This window comes from Notechis scutatus, chromosome 11 (assembly GCF_049901735.1).
Source record: "Notechis scutatus isolate UNSWTSFEM ecotype Mainland chromosome 11, rNotScu1.2, whole genome shotgun sequence".
Lineage (NCBI taxonomy): Eukaryota > Metazoa > Chordata > Lepidosauria > Squamata > Elapidae > Notechis > Notechis scutatus.
Window position 1 is genome coordinate 19,479,431 of NC_142019.1, and position 24,863 is coordinate 19,504,293.

The 24,863-nt window shown below is 50.2% G+C and overlaps 1 protein-coding gene across 6 annotated transcripts in view; it reads right to left on the reverse strand.

The window, feature by feature from the left end:
• The window catches only part of ANPEP (alanyl aminopeptidase, membrane), a 36,272-nt gene extending 12,779 nt beyond the window's left edge, over positions 1-23,493 (reverse strand). The window contains exons 1-3 of one of the 6 annotated variants that reach the window (XM_087972979.1): positions 23,393-23,493; positions 4,070-4,171; positions 37-976 (exon numbers count right to left, since the gene is read on the reverse strand). In XM_087972979.1, the coding sequence (XP_087829105.1) occupies positions 37-758 (722 nt within the window). In that variant the 5' untranslated portion in view covers positions 759-976; positions 4,070-4,171; positions 23,393-23,493. Of the gene's footprint in view, positions 1-36; positions 977-4,069; positions 4,172-21,819; positions 22,298-22,773; positions 23,214-23,392 lie in introns of those variants that run through there. The other 5 variants (XM_087972974.1, XM_087972975.1, XM_087972978.1 and 2 more) reach the window with 5 other exon arrangements.
• Positions 23,494-24,863: the final 1,370 nt, after the last annotated feature.

The following is a 24,863-nucleotide window of genomic DNA, read 5'->3' on the forward strand; positions in this document are numbered from 1 at the left end:
CCCCCCCACACACACACCTCTGTCCCTTCTCCTTACTTGGTCACCCCTCCTTCTATATAGGTGCTGCGGTAGAAGCCGGCCAGGTCATCTGCCAGCTCCCCAGTGAACATGGTGTGCAGAAGATAGGACTTGTCCTGCTGGAGTTTCTCTCGGAGTTTCACCACCAAGTACTCCGTCTTCTCCTCCAGCCAGGTCCTTTCGATGGCAGGTGCGACGGCATCAATTCCTTTCAGGGATGCCAAAAATGTATCCTGCAGAGTGTAATTCAGCTTTTTGCTGTGGATGAGTATGAGGTCCGTGGGCTCCTTGCACTGGAACTCCACCGTGCTTCTGCCTTTGAAAATGTTTGGGGTGATCTCTGTCAGAAATGGCTGCAGAGAGATATTGTAAAATGTGGGCATCAAAGTTTTGGGCAATCGGAAGTGGTCCCAAGGCTCCAAAGGCTTGGTTGTGATAGTGCTCTTGGCACTGGCCGTGGTGGCTCCGGTGGCGCCGGCCGTGGTGGCTCTGGTGGCACCGGCCGTGGTGGCTCTGGTGGCGCCGGCCGTGGTGGCTCTGGTGGCACCGGCTGTGGTGCTTATGGCACCACCGCCAGGCTTGATGGTGCTGCTTGGGGCCTGGTTGGCGACCGCTTCGTCTGCCCGCTGCTTCTCCTGGGAGTAGACGACCGAGAGGGCGATGATGGTGGCCACGGCCCCCAGGCCCAGGACGATGCCCACGATCCCCAAGGGCTTGCTGATGAAGAATCCTTTGGCCATGGCTGAGGAGAGGCCGGGGCGGGTCTCGCACACAACAGGATCCGCTAAGGCGCTGCAGGTCCTTTATATAGATGCTGTCTCTGGGGATTTATCCGTGTGATGAAACATGTCAATTATTAAGCTGGGAATGGTGGGCAAAGGTCACTTCTGCTCTGTGGCCATCTTCTCTTATCTTGTGAGAGAGTTAATGGAGAACTGGGTGCACCTTGATGCGGTTCCTGTGGAGCAAATCAAGCCCAGTTTCAAAGGACCCCCAGGGCAACAGAGCCGCCTGCCTCCCACCTGCCTCTGCACTTGGCCGAGTCCCCGCCATTCAGGAGGAAGTGCTGGCCTTGCGAGGACAGGTGGACGTGAGATTTGAGCCCAGCCGGCACACTCACTACCTGGAATTTGCCAGCCTCTGGGGTTTCCCCAAGACCCTTTTGCCACCCTTCTCGTTATCATTTTCATCCGTTTAAAAAGTACAGGGCTTTTTCTTGAAAATATTGTATTTATGTTAATAAATCAGTGGTTCTCAACCTTTTCCTCACCGTGGACCCCCCCTTAAGTGCCTTTTGTGGCCCCCAAGACTTAATATTTAAATCATTACATTTCCTCAAGCCTTTGCAGACCCCCTGTGAGGACATTGTGCCCCCCCCCCAGGAGTCCGCAGACCACTGGTTTACATGATTCAATAAACAAAGCACTTAGCACTAGCACTTAGAGTGATATACCGCTTCCCAGTGCTTCCCAGACCTCTCTAAGCAGTTTACAGAGTCAGCCTCTGGGTCCTCGTTTTACTGACCTCAGAAGGATGGAAGGCTGAGTCAGCCTTGAGCTGGTCAGGATCAAACGCCTGGAAGTGGAGTGCAGAGTCAGCCTGCAGTACTGCATTCTAACCACTGCGCCACCATGGCTCATTCCATGAATGCATCATTTTTAAAATATGGTAAATCAATAAATATAATCCCTAAATATATCTGATTATATCAATAATATAATAATAATTATATAATATATGATTATATCAATAAATATAATCCCTACAAACCAAAGCTCTTTTGGGGTCTTCCATAATTTTTTAAAAAGCAAGCAGGACATTTCAGAAATATTGTCCTAGGCTAACATCTCAGTTGTAAACTTAGAAGCAATTAGCATTGTCTGCTCCACCTGTCAACCCTGAAGCTGACCTGACCGGGCCATATTGGAGCTTCAGTGTTGCCACACTGGAGCTGAGGGAAAGGGAGGGGGATTAGAGATGGGGGGGTTGTGTAGCCAAAATGAAATACTTTCCCTTGAGAACCAAGGACATTCTCACACCTGGACCGTGGCAGGAGGAGTGGGGTCACCGGGCAACCAGACGGCGTCTTGATTGGACCATGTCACTGATTGTTTGGGGTTGTGGGAAAACTTTCTCTTTTAATTAATAATTAATTAATAAAGCTATTCTTTGGGGGGATTCACCTCCTCGGAGTTTTCCTTGCTTTGGGACTATTACTTGGAACCCTGACATCACCCTTTACATGTGAGATTTCCCACCTGCTCAGACATCAGAGTGTGTCCATGTGTGCCAAGCCCTGTATGGGGTGGAGGCTGGAGATCGTGACTCGGTTCTGTCCAGGCCAGACCGTCCCTGGGTCTGGGTCTGAGGAAGGAAACCTCCTGCAAGCCGGTTTGTTCCATTGTTTAACCTCAGCCAAACGACTTCCAGCGGCTGCATTTACCTTCTCCGGGGGCCTCCCCCGCTGCTGAGCTGAGGTGCCCTCCACCCTCCCGATTAACTGGTTACCACTGCCGGGATTGTCTCTGGCTACGGCTGTGTGGTCAGAAAACCTGGTTGAGCTGCTGGTCTTCAGCTGCAGGAAAATACCTGCTGCTCCTCAGAACAGCAGCAGCAGGAGGAGGAGGAACCGGTGGGATCTGGCTGTAGGACTTGCTCGTCCCTATTGCAGCTCTCCCTATTCGGTCATAATCTATTGATTTAGAACATTTGCCTGGCTGCTCAACTCACTCACAATGATTCCAGGTGGCCAAATAAAAGCCCAAAGGGAAATGACCCCCCCCCTTCCTCCTGATAACAAGCAAGAAACCTGCTTGATGGCCTCGGTGTCACCCTGATCCCAGGTCTCCAAGGCCTTTCGAAAGAGTGTCAAGGTGGAGGAGGCCAATTTTATCTCCACGGGGATGATGTTCCAAAAGAGGGGGCCACCACAGAGAAGGCCTCTCTTCTGGGTCCCACCAGAAGGACCTCCTTGCAAGAGGAGGACACCCTAACATACTCTGCCTCTCGGCTAGGATGGGTCTTCAAGTAAATCTATGGCTCCAAGCCAATCTAAGTGGAATAAACTTTTAAAATAGCCATGGCCACGAAGACAGCCAAGCAGCTCGAAGCAGGGCAGAGCTCTGGTCCTGTCGCGCCTTTCAGCTTGTTACACCTTTTCTCAGTGGGCCGTCCTCACAACCTTCTAACGGTGGCACAAACACGCCCCGGTACTTGCTCTTTTGCGTGGCGTGGCCTCATTGCCTCTGACTCATCCCAACCGGACCGAGGCGGCTCTATCAGTCTGTCACAGCCTTCTCTGGGGCAGAAGAGAGCCCAGCCACGGTTATGCCGGCAGATCCTTTCTGAGGCCCGGAGACCGAATCAGCTGGAAAGGACACAAGCCCAACCTTCGCAAACTGACCTGGAAAACCAATTCCACCCTCCGCAAGAGAACTCTGCTGAAGAAGGGACACTCGCTGCCTCCGTGGGTCTTGGACAGACCTTGCCACATAGGTTTTTTTTTCTTACAATAAAATGAAATATGGACGCTTGCAATGTCTGTCCCAGTTTCTGTGGCTGTGAAAAACAGTTAACGTACCTTGGGTACCACCAGATCTTTGCTCAGTCTTCATTTCTCTTGAATGTCCCTGGTTCCAACCAGCCTCCCTTCATAGACGTGTCCTCAGGTCTCTGTATCAGCTGCCTGATACGCTCATATTCAGCTGGTTGTCAATAACTACAAGTCCTCCTTCAATCTGAGGCTTCCAAGTCATAATCTCCCATCTTAATTTCTACATCTTTTTCTCCCTACATATCATAAACTTAGACTTTTCCCTATTAAAATACACCTCCTTCCTGTAATCTCCGTTTTCCAACTTGTCCTAATTAGATTGCAACCAACTCAGATGTTATGTCATCCACAAATCTAGTAAGCAGCCCATGAAGTCCATTATCTGGGTCATTAATAGAAATGTTGCATAGTACTACCCCAAGAGAAAACCTACAAGTTACCCCTTTCCAACTTCATCTCACTCTCTGAATGTGGTTAACCAACCAGTTGTGGACCTACCTTACTGTAGTGTCACCCTTTAATAGTCTGGCAATGAGGATGTTTGGGGAACTTGTCAAAGGTAGATTATAATCAAAGCATTCCTCTTGTCCGCTAGTGAACCTGTCAAAAAACAAAGGTAAGTTTTGATTAACCTGTCCTGGGCTTTTTTTTTTTTTTTGAAAACCATGCCGACTCTTGGCACTCAGCACTGCTTTGAGATGCTGATTAAACACCTGCTTTACTACCAGCAATTACCTCTTTCCCTGGTGAGAAATCTCTAGAACCCCCCCAGCCCATTGACTTCACAGACACACACACACACACACACACACACACACAGAGTGATCACTGGCAGAGGTCCTGCCAGCTTTTCAGGGCCTTCCAATTAGGGGGAGGGTCCACTCCACCCCTGTTGTGTTCGTTTGCAGTCGATGTCACGGAACCCACCAATTCCTTGGGATGCAAAGACAGAGGCGAAATCGGATAGGAGCTCCTCCACATTTCCCCCCCCTCATCTGTTCAGATTTCTCCTTCTGAAAGAAGCTGGGAGCCCACCAGCCCTTTTGTTGACATTTTTGGAGAAACCCCTCTTGATGCATTTTGCCATTGGGATCTCTTGCTTCCTTTCTGAGCTGAGGTTTTTTTAAAGACTTTTTTTCCATTGACAGCAAGAACATTCTGGAATCTCAATTCCTTTGTAAGCTACCTGTTTAACTGCATTGACTTCTTTAGATGCCTCCTGGTTTTCTTCCCTACTGGATTGCATTCTTGTAATGCATCTCTTCAGAAATCCCAGCTGACTAAAACATCTTTGCCTTTAAAGATTTATTCCCACTTGAACACAACCATCTGAATGCATCTTATTACATTGTTTTTCACTTGTGTATCAGTTTATTGTTATTTCACTATCGTATTCTACTATACTATTTCAAACTTATACTGTTTCAAGCTTGGTATCAATACCTGTGCAAATCCTGAAACAATAATCAAGTAGTAGTGGGTTTGTGAACATCTAGATGTCAACAAGGTGATTACTAGACCTCAGCATGGGTTTATGAAAAACAGATCACGTCAAACATACCTTATTGCCTTCTTTGATATGGTGACTAATTTAATAGATCAGGGAAATGCTGTGGACGTAGTTTGTGTAAGACTTCAGTAAGACATTTGATAAAGTAGACCACAGCCTGCTTCTCGGGATAGTGTGTGGGATAGACAGTACCATCACAGATGGATCTGCAATTGCCTGACCAACTGCACTCATCATTATAATCCTTCATGGAACTACATTTACACGGAGGGAAGCATGCAATGGCGTACCTCAGGTTCTTGGGCCCAGTCCTCCTCAGCATCTTTATAAGCGATTTAGATGAAAAGGTAGAAGGAGAACTCACCACATTTGGGGACAAAAACCAAGCTGGGGGGAATTGCTAACATAAGCTCAAGATTTAGAAGGATCTTACCCGACTTGGGCACTGGGCCCTCACAGCAAGATGCAGTTCAGTGGTGAGAAAATTAAAGTTTTACACTTAGGCAAGACAAACCCAATGCACAGATATAGAATAGGTGGTGCTTGGCTCAACAGCAGTAACTACAAGAGGGATCTTGAAGTCTTAATGGACAACCACTTCAATGTGAGCCAGCCATGTGCTGCAGCTGCCAAAAAAACCAACACAGTCCTAGGCTGCATTAACAGAGGGATAGCCTCAAGATCACAGAAAATGATAGTACTGCTCTGTAGTATCGCTTTCTGTACTGTACTCTGCAGTAGCGAGGCCACATTAGGAACATCGTGTCCAGTTCGGGATGAAGACATCCACGGTCCTTTTCGACCCTGTGATTCTATGATTCTAAGCCTTGGGGTTACATTGTAGGTGCTCTCCCGGTGTTTTGGGGAGGTGGCCAATGGGACTGACCAGAGCCTGGGGGGAGGGTCCCCTCTTCGTCCATCTGCAAAACCACAAAGCCCTTCTGAAGCCCTTTCCGTGACCTCCAGCGTTTTGGAGGGTGAAGCGCATGAGCCTTCAGTGTCTTGTGGTTGTGTCAGAAGAAGGATGACAACGCGGCTTCAACAGCAGCCTGTCTGTACCGTATGTTGCGGGGTGTTGTCTTGGTTTGGGGGGGCTTTGAGTCAATCTGTGCTCCTGGCGACTGCAAGGCAAGGTTTTCAGAGGAGGTTCTGTCCTTTCTGGCCTAATGTTGCCCAGCTGCTCCACGCCCAAGGCAGGACTAGAACTCACAATCTCCAGGTTTCTAGCCTAATGCCTTAACCACTACATTGAAGTGGCTTTCTTTGTGTGAATTTACTAAGATTTATATGCCCCTCTGATCTGTGGCAATTCAGGATGGCTTACAAACCCTGTCCAGCAAGAGGATTAAAAGCAGTACATTAAAACAACCACCAAAAAAGCCCAACCCAAAGAAAACAAAAATGAAGCTGCAATATGCAGTTTGTGCCAAAGGAACAAACAAAAATAGCAAGTCGTACAGCACACAAAGGTCTGTCCAAAGAACTTGGGAGAGGCAAGTCCTAATGGTGCTTCGGAATGTGAACAGGAAGGAAAAGCAGCCGGGGGTGGCTGGGAAATGCTCTTGGAAGAGGGGGGGGAAAGCCCTCCCTACGAAGGCCTGAGCCTCTGATCGGCAGGACCTGGAGAGCCCACAGGGAGCAAACCCCACATTCCCTCCCAGCCGGCCGGGGAAGGAATCCTCTGCAAGTCCCGTGAGCACCCAGGACGCCACAACAAGCCCCCTGCTAATATTGCCTCCCCCGCCAGCAGGCCGCAATTGGGGTCGGCTGCCAACTGCTCCGGGGGGGCTGCAACGAGCCCCACGGAGGGACGCCTGTGAGTCCCATTTGCTAGTCAGTTCCCACACTCTCGAGCATGGCTCTCCTCCTACAAGGTCTCTGTAGCTCCAAAGTGTTCTTGGATTTTGGAGAAGGTTGTGAAAGTAAAACTTTTTTTGCGCTCCCTTCCATGAATTCCGGGTCAACCTGAACTGGGGTCACAAACTGTGGTTTTCCTCCCTTGGTTGTCCCATTCTCGTCAAATCACTGATAGAGCAACAACTGAAGCAAAAAAACATTTTCATTTCAACAAATGTGGTTTCTTCCCCAAACCCCAAAACCTTTAACCTTAGACTGTCTACTATTGACCTCACCCCTTTCCTAAGAGGCCTGTAGGGGGCGTGCATAAGCGCACCAACGTGCCTACCGTCCCTGTCCTATTGTTTCTTTTTTATTTTTCTTATATGTATTCATAACTATGTTTATCCTTATACTTATTATCTTGTAAGCGATTGACAAATCAAAATAAATAAATAAATAAAAAATAAAAAAATAAAAATGACCTCTTCTGAAGCCAATCATATACATTTTAAATATCAAGTCAGGGTTCACACCCAACCACTTTGTGTTTTTTGGGGGGTGGGGTGGGGGTTGTCTGTAAAGCATTACAGAGGTCATTTTTGACCAGTGGTGGGAGGTTGAGTGTTCCCTACAGGGCCAAGCTGTGCAGCTACTCTCAATCCCTGCATGATCTGTGTGACACGTGTGAGTGTGAGGGAAGGTTTCCAGCAAGGGATGAGCTGCACTGCATTGAACATTCTTAGAAAATGACTTGGCTTATGCAAAGGGCTTTAAATTAAAATCGGAGGTGTTGAAGGCCAATTTTAGAACTTAATCCCAAACATAACCCCAAGACAATGAATCAAGTGTAAACAAGAAGGGAACCTCAGATACAAAACAGAAGAAACAGGAAGCAAATGTAGGGCCATTCAAAGAGGACTCCAACGCCTAAATACCAACACTTGAAGTATGAAAAACAAAGAGGGTGACCTTCAAGGCCTAGTTAGATAAGGGCATGTACAGGCTATTACCAAAACTTGATGGGATGAAACCCATGACTGGAATGTTACGGCTAGAGAGATTTAAATTTTTCAGAAGAAACAGATTTAACAAGCTGCATTAACAGAGGGATACAATCAAGATCAAGTGAGGTACTAATACCACTCAATAAAATCTTAGTAAGGCCACACCTAAAATACCGCATCCAGTTTTGGTCACCACACTATAAAAATATATTGAGACTCTAGAAAAAGTGCAACCAGGATGATTAGGGGACTGGAGACATACGATGTCCAGCAGGAACTGGGCATGGCTAGTCTAGTGAAGAGAAGGACTAGGGGAGACAGGATAGCAGTCTTCCAATATCTGAGGGGCTGCCACAGAGAGGAGGAAGGAGTCAAGCTATTCTCCAAAGGAAATAGCAAAGGAAAGGAAGGAAGAAGACGAGAGCGAGCGAGAGAGAGAGAGAGAGAGAGAGAGAGAGAGAGAACAAAAGGAAAGAAAGAAAGGCATCTGAGCAAACCACGGATGGACAGAAGACATATCTAGTTTAAGGAAAAGAAGGATGGGGTGACATGATAGCAGTCTTCGAATGTCTCAGGGCTTGCCACAAAGAAGAGATGTAAAAACAGATGTTGAGACTCTGGAAAGCGTGCAGAGAAGAGCAACCAGGTTGATGAGGGGTCTGGAGGATAAAACATATGAAGAACGGTTGCAGAAACTGGGCCTGGCTAGTCTAGGGAAGAGAAGGACCAGGGGAGACAGGAGAGCAGTCTTCCAATATTTGAGGGAGGGGCTGCCACAGAGAGGAGGGGGGGGGTATCAAGCTATTCTCCAACGCACCCCAAGGCCAGACAAGGAATAAAGGATGGAAACTGGTCAAGGAGAGGTGCAACCTAGAAATAAGGAAAAATTTTCTGACAGTGAGAACAATCAACTCATGGAACAGAAGTTGCCTTCAGAGGATGTGGGAGCTTCATCACTGGAGGCTTTCAAGAAGAGACTGGACTGCCATCTGTCAGAAATGCTGTAGGGTCTCTTGCTTGGGTGGGAGGTTGGACTAGATGACCTACACGGTCCCTTTCAACTCTGTTAATCTATGTAAGAAATAACTATTCCTCTACAGAAATGCAAAAAAAAAAAAAAAAAAAACACCCCACCCCAAAACAAACCAAGGATGAAAGCCTTCTTAAATGGATTTGTGTTAAAATCAAAGGAAAAGGAAACAACATTGACATGGGTGTGTACCGCAAGCAACCCAGCCAAGCAGAGAGATGAATTTTTTGCTTATCATTTAGCTAAGGTGCACAGGAAACATACTACAATAGAAATGGGGGACTTTTTAAGTCCTCAGACATCAAGTGGGAGAGAAACTCCGCAATACGGCAGAGATAATCCTGCTTTATACTGCGCTGGAGAGACTCCACTTGGATGCTGCATCCAGAGCTGGTCACCACGACACAGAAAAGATGTTGGGACCCTGGAAAGAGTGCAGAGAAGAGCCAAAAAGATAACAAAGAGCCTGGAGGCTAAAACACACAGTCTAACTGGGCTCGTGGGGGTGATACGATAGCAGTTTTCCAGTACTTGAGGGACTCTCACGGAGAAGAGAGCAGGGGCGGGATTCTCCCAGTTCGGACCAGTTCAGGCAAGCCCCTTGTTCCGATGATCAGCTGGCTCTGAATCGGTTTGCTACGATGAACCTGTGTCGTCCCCCCGCTCTTCCCTGTGTTTTATTCCCTTTGTTTAGAGCACGGCTGATTCGTGGGGCAGAGCAGTTTGCCGCACCTCAGCTGTTTTAATCACAGGGGCTGCAGCTGAAGGTAAGTATTAGAGGCTCCTTTAAATGCGGAGTGTGCGCGTGGAGCGTGCATTTTCACGCTGGTTGTTACACCGGTTGAGTCGCACCACTGGAAGAGAAGCTTGGCCTATTCTCCAAAGCACCTGAGGGCAGGACAAGAAGCAACCGGTGGAAGATTATCAAAGGGAGATCTGGTAGCTGAGTAATGGCAGCTGAACTTCTTTTCTTTCTTGGCTTGAAACATTGCACAGCTTATCCAGGTACAATCAAAGACAGATCTAACCTAGAATTAAGGATAAATTTGAGTGAGAAAAATTAATCTGTGGCATTGGTTGCCTTCAGAAGCTGTGGCTGCTCCATCACTGGAGGTTTTCAAGAAGAGGCCGGACAGCCACTTGTCCAGAATGGTATCTGGTCAAGCAAAGACCAGAAGTGCTTCTACGTCCCTCCCATCCTTGTTATTCTGTGTTCTATTTCCTCTCCCCCTTTATGATAAGAACTCAGGCGTGGAGGTTACATCATCTTCTGAATAAGTTCCCTAGAAAAGAGGGGATAGAATCACAACAGTGGTTTCCAACATGGAATCTGAACAAAGTTGCTCCTTGTCCTAAACCTGCTGGTCCTCTCTTTGGCCCAGCTGTGACACTCCTGTTAGAAGACCAGGTCTGCATCCTGGAGTCCCCGTTGGTCAGGCAGAGGTGCAAAGTGCAGCTGCCTAAGAGCTGGTTCAGGTACTGACTCAGTGGCAGGGATGGCAGCTTAGGACCACCAAAAAAGCCATGAAGGTTTGTTTTGCCTCAGCAGCATAACAACCTGTTTGACAACCTGTTTTCATTCCGCTTACTTGATACAAGAGACTGAGCTCATCACAAACAACAGGTTGATTCAAGTTAACCAACATGTTTACGCAGGCAGAGATTTGGAAAATGAGAGCAAAGTTATCCTCTACAACATCTACGTGAGGTTTCTGGGTGAGGTTATTCACTGGCATGGGATCAGGTATCATCCACATGCAGAGGATGCCCCGTTGCGTGTCTGCAGTTGAGCTTCTGTCTTGGGGACTGGAGGCTGTGACCTCTGGATGGAACAGCACAAGCTCAGGCTGAACATCGCTTGAGTGGCTGTGGATGGATTTCCAGGCCCTCCATTTTGGGGGATCTTTCAACTTCTCTTCTTGATGGAATTCTACTTCCCCAGATGCAACAGACATATAATTTGGGGCTCATCTCAAAGTCTTGGCTGAAGAGTAGGTGGCATATATGGCCAGACTGTGCACTAATGACACACTTCCCTGATTTGGGAGGTGCTACTCATGGCTATTCATGGTTGGCCTATTGCAATACACCCTACAGGGACGAGTTCAGAAGTACACAGGGTCCAGAATATGGCGGCAGTTCTGGGTGGCTCTTGCTTGACCTGGAGAACAACACTGCTCTGTAAGCTACACTGGCTGCTAGCAAGCTTTTGGGTGCTAATCCCCTTCCAAGAGTTTTATGCCTCAAACCCATTTATATGAAGGATTGCTCCTCTGCAGTTATGTTGGCCTGTCCTATTCAGTCTTCCACAGTGCACATCATTTTGTGGGATTCCAAGAACTGCATTCTGGTGGTTGCAGCTGCCCTGTGGGAGAAGTGCATCCCGGAGCCTCCACGGCCCCAAAGCAGTTTCATTTAGGAAAGCCCTTCAAATGTAGGTCTGTCAACAAGGCAGAATCGCTCTATGACTCCGCAGTGATACTGGGATTCCATTCCACTCTTGTTTGTGTTTCTTTCTCTGACATAGTAATATATATTCATTTGTTGTTCTTCTTATTTTCTGCCCTTGTTTCTATTGTTCTTATGTGCTCTGTTGCCTAGAGTGACTTGCATGATTGAGGCAGCACAGACTTCAACCCATCAAACTCCCATGCAGGAAGGGTAGAGCATCTGTGAAAAGCGTGGACTGGGTTCCTTCCAACTCCGTCATTCCATTCTGCTTGTTCAGCCTCCTGGGTTTTCTGGAAAGGGAGGCGCCTGCCTTGCAGGGAGTGGGAAGGGGCTGCCCTTTGCCTCCTGGCTGGACTGTCCCTCCCCTCCCCTCTTTTCTCAGCATCTTCCCTGACCTTCTTTGAAGCTGCCCAGAGGGGGAGGACTTACAGCTGGAGAAGATTTCGCTCTCTGCTCTGCTTCCTTCAGGAACTCTCTTAGGTTAGGGGCCCAAATATTATAGGCACTTACCACACTTCGGATGCTGCATTTTTGTAATATTTCTATTCTGTTCTATTTTGTAACATCAAGAAACAAAACTTGATCTTTTCATCCACTAACCTTTGAGTACTCCATAACAAAGAGAAAAGATTGTGGTGCCTTAAAGAAGACAGAAGGGCCTCCTCGCATGGGGGCCGCCTGCTTAGCAGGTCAAGTTCAACAGAGAGCTCTCTCCTGATCACGTAAATGGAGGGTGTCTTAGATACAGATTAACAGAGTTGGAAGGGACCTTGTAGGTCATCTAGTCCAACCCCCCCCCCCGCCCAAGCAGGAGAACCTACTACACCATTTCTGACCGATGTCAGTCCAATCTCTTCTTGAAAGCCTCCAGTGATGAATCTCCCACAACTTCCAAAGGCAACTTCTGTTCCGTGGGTTGATTGCTCTCCCAGTCAGAAAGTTTGTCTCATTTCTAGGCTGATGCAAAGAATGAGTTAAGCAGCTCTGCTTTCTCTCGGCTGCCTGTCTTGTAGTGGTGGTTCTGCAAAACCTTGGGGCCGGATGAGGTAGAGATTCCCAATAAAGGAAAACAAATCCACAGCCTCTCGGGTCAAACTCTCCTGAACAGGTTCCTAGGATCCTTCTGGTTGAATTTGATACAGCAAGCTTGAAGACGGGGAGGGGCTGGGATCAACTCAGGTGGCCATTGGGGAAATGCGGGGGGGGGCAGCTGACAGATTCCAGGAGGAGCCTACAGATGAGGGGGGGGGGCAGGTCAGCCCAGCCAGGAATCGCCCCCGTACTACTGCCCTGCCCGGGGTTTATGCCAGCCAGGATCCCTCTCAGTTTTGGGCCCTGAGAGCTTTGGTCCTTGCTTCGCGCCCCCCTCCCCACAGCCTCCAGGATCATCCCGTGAATTGGACCAACCTCAGTCCAGAAGCAGCAAAAACCAAACGCTCTGTGCCATCTGGCCACCCATGCGCATGGGAAGCCCAACCCGTGCCACTATGAAATTGGTTTTACTGGTGAGGTTTTATTGATTATTGTCTTCTATGTTACTATTGTAAACAGGCACCCGACGTGCAGCCTGGCAGGAACCGAGCACATCAATAAATCTACTGAAAACAAACTAAGGTTGCATTTGCCTATTTTTGCAGCCACATTGCAAATTCAGTTTGAGGTCAGTTCCCATGCCTAGAACTTTTTCACAAGGACATGTGGTGCTCCACTTACAACTGTAACGGAGCCCAGAATTCCCATCATAAATCACAAGGCCAAAGCACCCACATCACCAGCCCGATTTTGCAGCAGTCATTAAGTGAATGTTGTGGCTATAAAGCAAGTCATTCTTATGGGTGTTTTCAATGTCTGGAAACTGGAAAAAAAGTCATTAAGCCCCAGTGATGGGATTATGGAATGGTGCAGCCTGAAATAAAAGTGAGCCAAGTGCCTGAAGTGCAGTCACGTGACCTGGCCATAAGGAAGTTGGAAGGAGCTGTTCTTTAGGGACTGTGAGTCCCTAAGTCATTAAAGTAAGGGCTCCCTGTGCCGTTGCCGTGTGGGGCTCCTTCTGTGCAGGCGATTTCCTTTTCCTAGGTGAAGAACCTGGCATCATGTTGCTTAGCAAATGATTTCCTGCCATTTCCAGCTCTTTTCTCTCAGGATGACTCTGAGTACAGATTCTGCCTTCAGGACACAGAAACAGGCGGAGCAAACGGGAGCTGCCTGTGGAATTCCAAAGGAGGAAGAGAGGCCAGAAGTCTGCAGGTGAACTAAGGATCGCTTACCTGGGAAAGGAGAAGATCGCCTCCAAATAAGCGCTGAGGACTGTGAGGACTAAGCAGAGACCCCAGAGAATCAGGCAGGCAGGTTCCGGGCAGGGGGCTGAGGCCCTGGCATGAGGAGAGGAGGAGGAAGCCAGGCAGCACTTGGTCAAGAACCTCTGGCGGAGGGATTGGAGGGGGAATCCAGCCCGTTTCTCCTCAGCCAACAAATATATATTTCACCCAGCCCAGGAACCAAGAACCAGTTAACCCTTTAAGTGACCCCTGAAGAGTCTTAAATGGTATAGGGCCTCCTGCTTTACGGGAACTGGGCCTGGCTAGTCTGGGGAAGAGAAGGGCCAGGGGAGACAGGATAGTAGGCTTCCAATATTTGAGGGGCTGCCCCAGAGAGGAGGAAGGGGGTCAAGCTATTCACCAAGGCATCTTTGAAGGCCAGGCAAGGAACAATGGATGGAAACTTGAACAAGGAGAGATTCAACCTGGAAATAAGGAGGAACTTTCTTCGACCCGTGGAAGTTGTGGGAGCACCATCACTCAAGACTTTCAAGAAGAGACTGGACTCCCATCAGCCAGAAATGGTGTAGGGTCTCCCGCTTGGGCAGGGTGGTGGTGGACTAGATGACCTCCAAGGTCCCTTCCAGCTCTAGACTGACTGATACTGAATGCAGATGAACAGGCAGGGCCAGGCAGTTCCACCCTAGGGATATATATGTTTCTGCCTGAAAAGGACCCGGGAGAGATTGGCCAGCATCCCATATCAAAGGGCCAGCAGGGATTTCTCCATCAGCTGCCCACAGAGCATCCTCCAGAAGCTACTGGTGTGTGTGTGTGGGGGGGGGGGCTTTCCTGCACTAACCGGGTTGTGTGAGCAGCCACCCTTATGGCTCCTGGGAAACAGTCAGAGTCACACAGAAGAACCCCATGTCTTCTCACGTGCTGCGATTCATGCACACACCCCCACTCACTCGCTGCTTCCCGGCAGGCGTGGGGCACCCCAGGAGCCAAGTTCAGAAGCATCCTTTCTCAGCAACAGTCCAAGCCCCCAATCCACGGGGCAGCTACTCAGACATACCTTTGTTCTGTGAGTCTATGACATCCTGAAATTTTGATAAGTGCTCACACCAGTCAAGAACAGTAGAACCCAGAAAAAGGTGTCCAGTTATTGGAACCCAATAAATAAGTTGAACATAATTGTATAAAATAAATAACAATGGACTTCACAACCATCACACGGTTCACCAGGCTTCCATGAACATCTCGTGTCATTGGGGTGGAAGCAGCACCAGGCGCTTTGTCCCCCTGCCACCCTGTGCCCCCCCCCCAGAGGGTTTGTTTCCCCACTCCTAACTCCTGGCCTGTCCCGCCAGGCATCAGCCCCCGCTTAGCCCAGCACAGCAGCCCAGATGCAAAGTGGGCAAGCAGCCGCCCCCAAAGACCCCTCCCTCGGCTGTGAGCATTTCCCAGCCCTGCAGTCGCTTCTTCTAACCAAACCGAAACATTTGAGGCAACTGTTAACATGCCCAGTTCTTCATTCTTATTCTCAGTAATAATAGGAGTAATCATAGTATTGTTATTGGGATTATTTTTGATCGGAGCAGCTCTTAGGTACCTCAGATTGCTTTCCTTCTGCAAGAGACTATCGAGCTTAAGCAAGAAAGCCATATTTTTTTATAGACTGAACTGGAAGGCTCCACCTGGTCCCAAACCCACAGAACAGGTTGCAACTCCTTCTAGATGACACATACAAATGCACACCCTGGGGAATTTCCAATGCGTATCCACAGGGCTGCTGATGGGAAGAAGCTTGCCATAGTCCAAGGCCTTAATTCTTTCAAAGTAAGATGGGATTAAAGGCTGGACCTTCAACAGCATCAATAACCATTGGCAGGTGATATCTAAGCCATAAAATATGCCATAAACCTATTGATTAATTGCTCTGGCTTTTGAGTTTATCCCATAAAGTGTGAGGAAGGAATAACTCAAGGAATAGCTGTTGCCGGGGTGCTCAATCACGCTTCCATTAATCCACTCTAAAAATAAAACCTTTTTCAAGCACAAGACCTCCTTCTCTGGCCAACTTTCATTTTAGCAAAGTCCACTGATGAACATGAGTTCTAATGAATGTCTTGGTTTCACTTAAGTTCATTTTTTTTAAAAAAAGCAATCAAAAGCTTGATAAGCAACTTGTAAACTGAAACTTCTAAGATGTTTAAGCAGAAAAGGGAGGCTGTGTTGTGCTGTGTTGCCAATGAAAGGTCAACATCTGGTAAGAGAACAAAGGATTCTACAAGTGGACCACTGGCTAAAGGATCGGTGTCGTCAGAAACACTTTGGTTTCCGGGTACCACCTCCATGGTGGGCTTTTGGCAAGGATGGGCTGCACCTCACAAAGTCTGGGAAGAATGTTTTCGGAAAACGACTGGCTCAACTTATCAGGAGGGCTTTAAACTAAAATTGAGCGGGGAGAGAGACCAATCTTTCGGAACTCCAGGACCTAATTCCAAGCAAAAACCCCTAGAAAACAAGTCAAATAATGAGGTAAGGTGGGATGGGAAGGAAGACAACCAAATAGGAGACATAGGAAGCATCCCCAGAGTCAGACATAAAGCTCTCAAGTGCCTATATACAAATGCACAACGTTTGGGGAACAAACAGGGTAACTTGAACTATTAATACATGAAGGTAGATACGATATAGTTGGAATAAGAAACTTGGTGGGATGTAACCCATGACTGGAACATACTGATAGAAGGATACAAATTGTTCAAAAAAAACCAGACCCCGTAAAAGAGGAGGTGGAGTTGCACTGTAGGTAAAGGACATTGCTACAATGCTACAGAAATGCACGAAAACCTCCTAGAATGCATATGGCTCAATATAAAAGAAAAAAGGAATGTATATTACAGGCCACCCAACCAAGCAGAAAAAATAGCTGTATTTTTTGCCAATCAATTATATATAAGAAACACACTACAATAGTAATGGGGGGACTTCAATTACCCTGACATCAATTGGAAGACTAATTCCTCACCACGTGAGAAATCGAATAGGTTCCTAACCAACCTAGTTGACAACTTTGTTGTCCAAACGGTAGAGGAGGGAACTAGAGGGACAGCCATACTGGACTTAAGTCTTACAAACAGAGGAGACGTGATAGAGGGAACTGAAACCACAGGAACCTTGTTAGTATGACCATGTCATGCTAGAATTCAACCTAATGAAAACACAAGCAATAGAACATAACGATAGCAAAGTCCTAGATTTTAAAAGAGTTGATTTCAACAAACTCAGAGAGAACTTGGGAAAGATTCCTTGGATGAAAATCCTAAAGGGAAAAACAACAACTCGTGGGAGCTTCATCACTGGAAGCTTTCAAGAAGAGATTAGACTGCCAACGGTGTGTCCTACTTGGGTGGGGGGTTGGACTAGAGGACCTACAACACAGGGGTGTCAAACTGGATTTCTTCCAGGGCCGGATCAATATTGTAGTTCTTATTTTTGGGCTGGTGGACGGGGGACCTGGGGGGAGACAGGACGGACACCTCCTGCTGGCCAAAAATAGGCCTGGGGCCCACGGTGCCTCTGATATTCTGCAAAGTAGGAGTGAAAAAACATTGGACAGGAGAGAGGAATGGTGGGCTGCAGTGACTCTCTTAGAAGAAAGCAATGTCGAGAGAATGTAGTGCCCGTCTCTTGAAGGCTGCACACCCTGTTTAAAAACGAAGGCACCGAAAGAGGCCTGGAACCGGGTCTTCTGTGCTGTTTGAGTGCTTGAATCCAAGGCGGGGAACACCAGGGGCTGAATGGCAAGAGCCCTTTGGAGCAAAGAGCCAGAAGCCGGAGGGAAGAGAGCTAAGACATCCGAGGCTGCCTTCTTCTCTTTTAATCCTGGGATGAATGCAGTTATTCAAGGGTGATAAATAAATAGCTGAATTTGGAGGGCAAATACAAATTAAAATTTGTAGAAGTCACATAACAAATTTGTAGATAATTCCCATTTTCTAACAGCATCGTTTGTATGTTTCTTTTCCTTCTCCTTCAACCTCTCTGAAATGGAAGTGATACTATCTTCTATCCAGCAGGGAAACATTCGCATTCATACTTTGCAATCACAATAATTTGAAATCTGCAGGCATTTACACCCAAAAAAACCTCAAAATATTTCAAGCATGCACAGAATATGGATATTGCCCATTGCCAGGATCCATAAAGATTTCCACGCCCCGTTGAGTTTCCCACATAGATGCAGGACTGTTCTGCTAGGCCTACTTGCATGGTTCCTGTGCCTAGCAGAAGGAAATGTCCTCTTGGCTAAGAACTGTGTTTCTGAAATCGCACTGCACTAGTAAGGCACTTTGATATCAGCAATGTGCAATGCAGCATTTTAATTTCTTGTGACACAGAACAGCTACCTCGGAGTGTGTACTGCAAGAGACAGTGCTGGGGCTGCAACCCCTTGTGCACACTACGGTGGAAGGTTTTCCTTGGTGATGCGGGTCATGTAGGGATTTGCGGCTCCAACTAGTTCTGTGTCTGTGTCTGTACTTATGCTGTGTGCATTTTCTTAAGTTCAACAATCCAGATATTCAGTACTGCCCTATGATTCTGACGGAGCTGAAATAGCCACTGTGAACTGTGGACAGAGATAAGTGAAGAATTATAATTAGACTTGGCAAGAATGCAAAGGCTGGTCCTGGAAATTATTCTAAGAGCGCTGTAAAGTTGCCATTTAAGTGATATGCACAAGTATATCAGATCTCTGTACCTGCTCCGGAGTCCCATGGGGAACTAAGCTTTGGGGGTCCAAAGCTCAAGTACATCTTAAAAAACAATCCATAGCAACTCTTTGTGTCTGATTCAACAGCTGCTGTGAAGAGGCCAATGCCCCTGGGCTCCATTAACCAGGCACTAGCTAGGCCCTGAGAGAAGTAGGCAAGACTCAGTCCTCTCAGGGTGGGTCCATGGGGGCCACGAGAGAGAATGGTGCTCCGCAGGTCTCTCCTCGGCACAGCTTGCACTGCACGCTTCCCTGGGTAGCGCCTCCTTTTCTTCCTCCCCCGGAGAAGAGAAGCCATGGATGGGCTGCTATGAACGGCTCCCTTCCATTCCCAGGTTATGCGCGTTGCTTCATCCACGGCCGGAAACACATCGGACGCTCCCAAAGCCCTTTCAATGCTTTCAGAGGCAAGTGTGGCTGAAGCCACCAAGACCTTTCTGACTCGAACCTCCTTGCAGAAGCCAGAAGAGGAAGCCAGGAAGTGTGTCCTGAGCTCCGAGAAACCTCTCGTGTTGGTCCCAGCTCAGCTCCTGGTGCTGGGCCAGGCTGGGGTCTGAATCGGCTCTTCTGAGAGGTCACAAGTGGCACCGAGGGTTAGCAAAGGAGCCGCTGCCCTTGAGCCTTGAGCAGAAAGCAGTGGAGGGTTTTCGCTGGGAAATTGCTCCTGGCAGGAGAAGCAGCCCAAGGTGAATGCCCTTCCCTTGCCAGCAGTTCCTGCTCTCCTTCCAGGTCGCAGGCAGGCTTGGCCAGGCCATTCACCCTCCCCTGCCTGCAAAGAATCCCCTTTCACCCCCACCCCCACAGCCCTCACTTGGCTGCTCTTCCTGGTGTGCAGGACTCTTCCGGGTGGGTGAGGCGAGCAAACACCTCAGCTCCCTTCAGGCAATTTTAATCCGCAAAGTGGCAGCTGAAACTATGAAATGTGATCTCAGCCACAGGGAAAGCCAATCTTTGTGCCGCAAGCATACAATCAAATATGCCTGTCCTTGTCTTGCCAGAGCAAAACTAGCAATATTTATAATACCAGAAAAGGAAGTATAATTGAACAAGGATTTGTCTGAAATGATATGAGGGGTTGGCCTAGACAACCTGTAAGGTCCCTTCCAACTCTCTTATTCCATCAGCCTAACAAGTAGCAGAGAATATTGAAAAAAAGAAGATAGGTGGTGTTTGTTTTCCATGTTCTTTTTTCCTCCCAGCCTGAACGTTTCTGTAAGTTTGAAATGGGTTGTCCGTTCATTCAGCAGAAATGCAGCAAACGACCCAGGAAGGCTTCCGCTGCTGGAAGCAGCTCTTTGGTTTGCTTCCCTTGACTGCATCTCCCAGGGTGGGTTTCTCAGAGGAAGGGGAGCCATGTTGCTTCCTCTTTGGGCCCAGAGCTTCAGAGCCCTGCCCAGCTCCTCCTGGCAACTTCTCAGACCACTGCCAACCTCCCCAAGGTGCCCTTTCCAGAGAAGCCCCGATGCAGCCCGATAGGGACCCCCTGCCTTTCTTCCCGACTGCGAAAGGCTGATCCCTGCCAGGAGTTTGGTTGGCACCATGCCGGGGGGGGGCAGGCAGGGCAGACGGGCAGAAAGAGCAGGTGCCAACTTGAAGCCAGAGAAGGGGCCCTTTTCCAGGCAGCAGCTGCTGCTGTTTCTCTGAGGCCCCCAGTCGACCTCAGAGGCAGAGAACGAGTCCTGACCTTCTGTCTGGAAAGAGCCACTTCACTCATGCGGTGCCCAAGTAAGGATGCCAAAGATCAGGATGATGCCCATGGCAGCATTGGGGAGAGCCACCTGCACCGATCTGAAGCTCCTGTGGAGACCTATTAGGCCTCCTTGAAGGGAACTCTCTCTGGCTGGATCTTTCTTTCTCTTCTTTCTTTCTCTTCCTTCCTTCCTTCCTTCCTTTTGCCTGTCTGTCTTTGAGTCAGTCTCAACTCCTGGTGGCCACCTGAACCGGTTCCTGCAGTTTCTTGGCAAAGTTTTTGGCTGTCCGTTGCCTGCTTTCCAGGGCTGGGAGATTGTGATTGGCTTTGGGCCTCAGGACTAGAACTCAGTTTCCCAGTTTCTAGCCTGTTGCCTAACCAGGACGTCAAGCTAGTTCTCATTAAAACCGCCTGCATTTTTCTTCCATTCAGTCATGTCTGATTCTCAGAAGCTGCCTGGTCGTTCTTGGTGAGGTTTCTCAGAAGGGGTGTCATTGACTGCTTCCTAGGGCTGCGAATGAGTGACTGGCCCAAAGTGTCTTCATCACACACACACACACACCCCGTTCTCCCCCCCCCCCTTGCCTCAGCCAATTTCCTTCAGAAAATAATTTATTTTTATGGCCGCTTTTATCAGGGCTTCGCTTCGGTGTGCTGGTGAGCAAAGTACCTTTTGAAGTGAGCTTCTTATCAGTTTATGCAACGCTGTTGGCACGAGCAGAACAGAAATTAGCTCTGGGCGTTATCAGTTTGGTGAGAATGATTTGATGAGATTAGGAAAGGAACAGGGTGTGATAACAAGGAGGGGGGGGAGGTTGATCCACCAAAGAACAAAGTTCCCCAGGCCTCCTCTGCTTCCTCCCCCCAGTCCTGTGGGGCGATGGGCAGAGAGGAGGGCCGATTTCTCCCTTGCAAGAACAGCATCCAATGGGGCCCCACTCGCGCCCCGTCCTCGCCCCTTCCTTGCACCAGAGCTGGGGGGGCTGCTGTGGTCGCCACCCCCCCTGCCTGGCTCCAACCCGAAGGCAACCTCGGGAGCTCCTTCTTCACCCCTTCCCTGAGCAGAGAGGAAGCGCAGCAGCCTCAGGGCCGGAGGTCCCGGGGCCCGCAGCCGCCACGCTCCCCAGAGCCCTCGAGCCTCGGGAGCTGAGCTGCAGGCGCTCCGGGAAAGTGACGTGGCCGCGGGCGGGGGAGACGCGCAGCCGGGCAGGCAGCTGAGAGGCGGCAGCGGCCCTTGAGCAACGCTCGGGAGGGTCGGAAAGAGGCAGCGCGGTTTCCTGTCAGCCGCCCTGAGGGGCCACCAGCGAAGAAGAGGCGCCAACCGAACCTTCCCAAGAAATAAGCAGAGCGCGGGGGGAACCGGGGGGGCAGCCAGGCGCCTCCTCGGCCTCCCCATCGCATTCGGGGCAGGGTCGCCGCCTTCCCCCGCAGCCGCCGGGCGAAGCCACGCGGGACACTCCCGGCCGAGCGTCGCGCGCTCCTCCTCGGCCCCGCCCGCCCGCGGCCCACGGCCGCGCCCACCGGAGGGGCCCAGAGGGGCGGCGGCGGCGGCGGCGGCAGCTCGGACCGCCCGCGACGCCGGGATCCGGCTGGCCCTGCTCGCCCGACGAGGCGGCCGACGGGCCCGGCCCATCCCTCCCGCGCCCTCCGCGCCTCCTTCGGCCGGCGCGCGCGCCCACTCACCTGCTCGGCCCATGGCCGGCCTGCGCTCCGACGGGGGCCCGGAGCCGCTCGCCCTCCGCTCGCTGGCAAGCCGGACGGGGCCGGGGCGTCCCTCGGGCGGCCGGCTGGGGGCTCGGCGTGAGGGGCCCGAGCGTGGCCGGCTGCTGCGTCACCTCGCGGGGCGGGCTGGCCTCTGGCGGGACTCCGGCCCGGCCGGACGTTGCCGAGCCAGACTGGGCCCGCCTCCCCGTCGGCGGCCAGGCCGCCACATCTGGAAAGCATCTGCGGGCGCCCCGCGGCCCTTGGGAGGGAGACCGGTCGGCCGCTTGCCAGGGACGCCGCGCGGAAAAGGCCTCGCTCCCCGCCTGGACGGTCGCAAAGAGCGACTCGGGCCGGACGGGGTTGAACGCGAGCGCCTCTGCCCCGCCAGCCCTTAGCAGCTCGAGAGCCCCAATGGGCGGCTTGTCTCCCTCGCCGAGACCCCTTCCGGAGGAGCCCCGGGGAGCGGCCTCCCCCTGAAGGGCCAGCAGCGGTCAGCAAGCCGAGCCGGATCCCAAGGGATCTCGACTAGAGCCTCCTTCCCCTGCGATCTGGTGCAGAGGCAAAGCCTGAGTACGATTTAGAGGCCGCCATCTAAGGCTGAGCAGAGCCTCTGGGCGTCAGGAGAGGGGCTGCTCGGGCCCAGCCTTCGGGGCACAAGGAGAGCAGGAACCAAGGCTGATGGAAGTGGGGCCAGACCTCTGCAACCCGAACTCTACCTGCCTGCCTGCTTGCCAGCAAGGAGTGGGAAAGGCTGGGGTTCCTAGTGGTTCAAGGGCCCAATCCTAAAAGAGGACGCTCCACATCACCCCCACCCCACCCCTCGCTGAAGACCCCTGGAGCACCAGAAGCCGGAGCCTGGAATTCAAACACACTGTGCAAGTTGCACCCAGAAGGCAGCCCCACACAACCCCCCCAACAGGCTGTTCTGGGCACCTTCTCGTGAGAAGTGGCTGCACGCGCTGGAGAGCAGCTGCCCAGCCTCCCAGTGCCTTCAGGTGGAACAGAAGGCCAGCAGAGGCTGGTAAAGGCCTATTGGTTGCCCAGTTCCTCCCCCTCTGAGTTGGCACTGCCATTTCCCTGCCTGGCACAGCCTGGCCCCTGGGAACAGATGGACAAAGGCCACCCTGCTGTGTCCCCAAGGTGAGGGATGATGGGAAGAGTCAGTTGCCCAGCAACGCCGGGAATTGCTGTGCGGCCTGACTGTTTTATGGGCTCCGGAGAGGGCTCAGCACTCTTCCCTCAGGGTGCACTGGCTGTGGAGTAAAACTGAGCAGCTGCCTGCCACTCCTTGCAGAAGGTGGCACCTTCATCCCGCAAAACCGTGGCTGCTGGAGCCAGTTGTGCTCCGCTGCCTTCACCCGCCAACCCATCCTAAGCCCAGAGCAAGCCCCTCCCCGCCCTTGGTGAGGTGCCCGGAGCTCAGCCCTGTGGAAGATGGCAGAGGTCTCACCCAGCAGCTGCTAAGCTGACTGCACTTCCCTTTGGAGCCCCCCCCATCGGCTCCCCCAATAGTACATTTTCAAAACAGGAAGTCTGACAGCCGAATTCCCACCTGAGCCTCCGCAGACCTCAGTCAGAGGGCAAACTGGACTTGCCTGATGGAGGAGACGGTCCCATCTGCCTCCCCTCCGTCCTTCGGTCCCAAACGCTCCTGGCAAGGAGTGTCTTGTGGGTGAAGCCTTGGGCTGGCTCAACTGGTTTGGGCACTCAAGTTGTGGCTTTGGGGAAAGGATGACTATCAGGAAACATGAAGTGGCCTATTGCTAAATCTCCCCCTCCGCCCTCCCTCCCTCCCTCCCTCCCAAGACGCACCTCTAGGGATACTCCAGGATTCCCTCATTACGGGAATTCCCTCAGCCACCATCACTGGATGGCAGTGATGGTGGCTGAGAGCCATTGGGCCTCCTGGGCTCCTGCATAAGGCCTTCCAGCCAGGCAAGGGGGGAATCCCCTGGCCTGCCGTGATTTTATTTGTTTGTCAAACATGTACAAGACAACAAGTATTGGTGTGAACATGAACATAAACAAAGGGAGCAAATACAGATAAATGGGGACAGTAAGACAGGGACGGTAGGCACGCTGGTGCGCTTATGCACGCCCCCTTTGGGAATGGGGTGAGGTCCACGGTAGCCAGTTTGAGGTTGGAGCTGTGAGGGGTTGAGGCTGTAACAAAGGAGTCAGGGAGGGAGATCCAGGCATCATCGACCACTCTGTTGCCGAAGTCGTATGTTCTGCAATCGAGTTTGGAGCCGTTTACCATGAGTTTGTATCGATTGTGTATTATTGTGGTTGAAGCTGAAGAAGTCTTTGACAGGCAAGACGTTGTAGCAGACAATTTTGTGTACTGTGCTTAGATCGGACCACAATTGGCGCAGTTCCAGATTGTCCAAAGCCAAAATTTCAACCCTGGAGGCCGAGGGAATTCTATTGCGAGTAGAGGAGCTCTTCTCCAGAAATACCTCTGGACCTTCTCAATCGTGTTAATGTCCGATATGCAGTGCGGGTTCCAGGCGGGCGAGCTGTATTCAAGAATTGGTCTGGCAAAAGTTTGTATGCTCTGGTTAGCAATTCAATGTTACCAGAGAAGAGAAGCTTCGCAAAATAAGATTAACACCTCTTAATGCCTTTTGGGCAATGCTGTTAAAGTGAGCTCATTTGAGATGAGGACTTCTAGGTCCTTCCACCCAACTTGTATTTGGTGTTCTGATTTTTATTGCCAATGTGTAGGACAGAGCATTGATTAGTTGAAATTTGGAGTTGCCAGTTACACAACCATTCTGACACATAGTCAAGATCGCTTTGTGGACTGGTGGGAGGGGAGAGCAAATGGTTTCATACAAACGGCAAGTGTGGGCTTGCATGTTTTTTTTACAACAGAGCAGAATTTCAGAACACAAGATTATGACTTTCAACTCAATTAAAATGCCACAGGATGAGGCAAGCTACTATGTCATTTCCACATTAATATACAGCTTACAGCAACATTTTTTGGATACTTTGCAAAGAAGCATCTCATTGGCAAT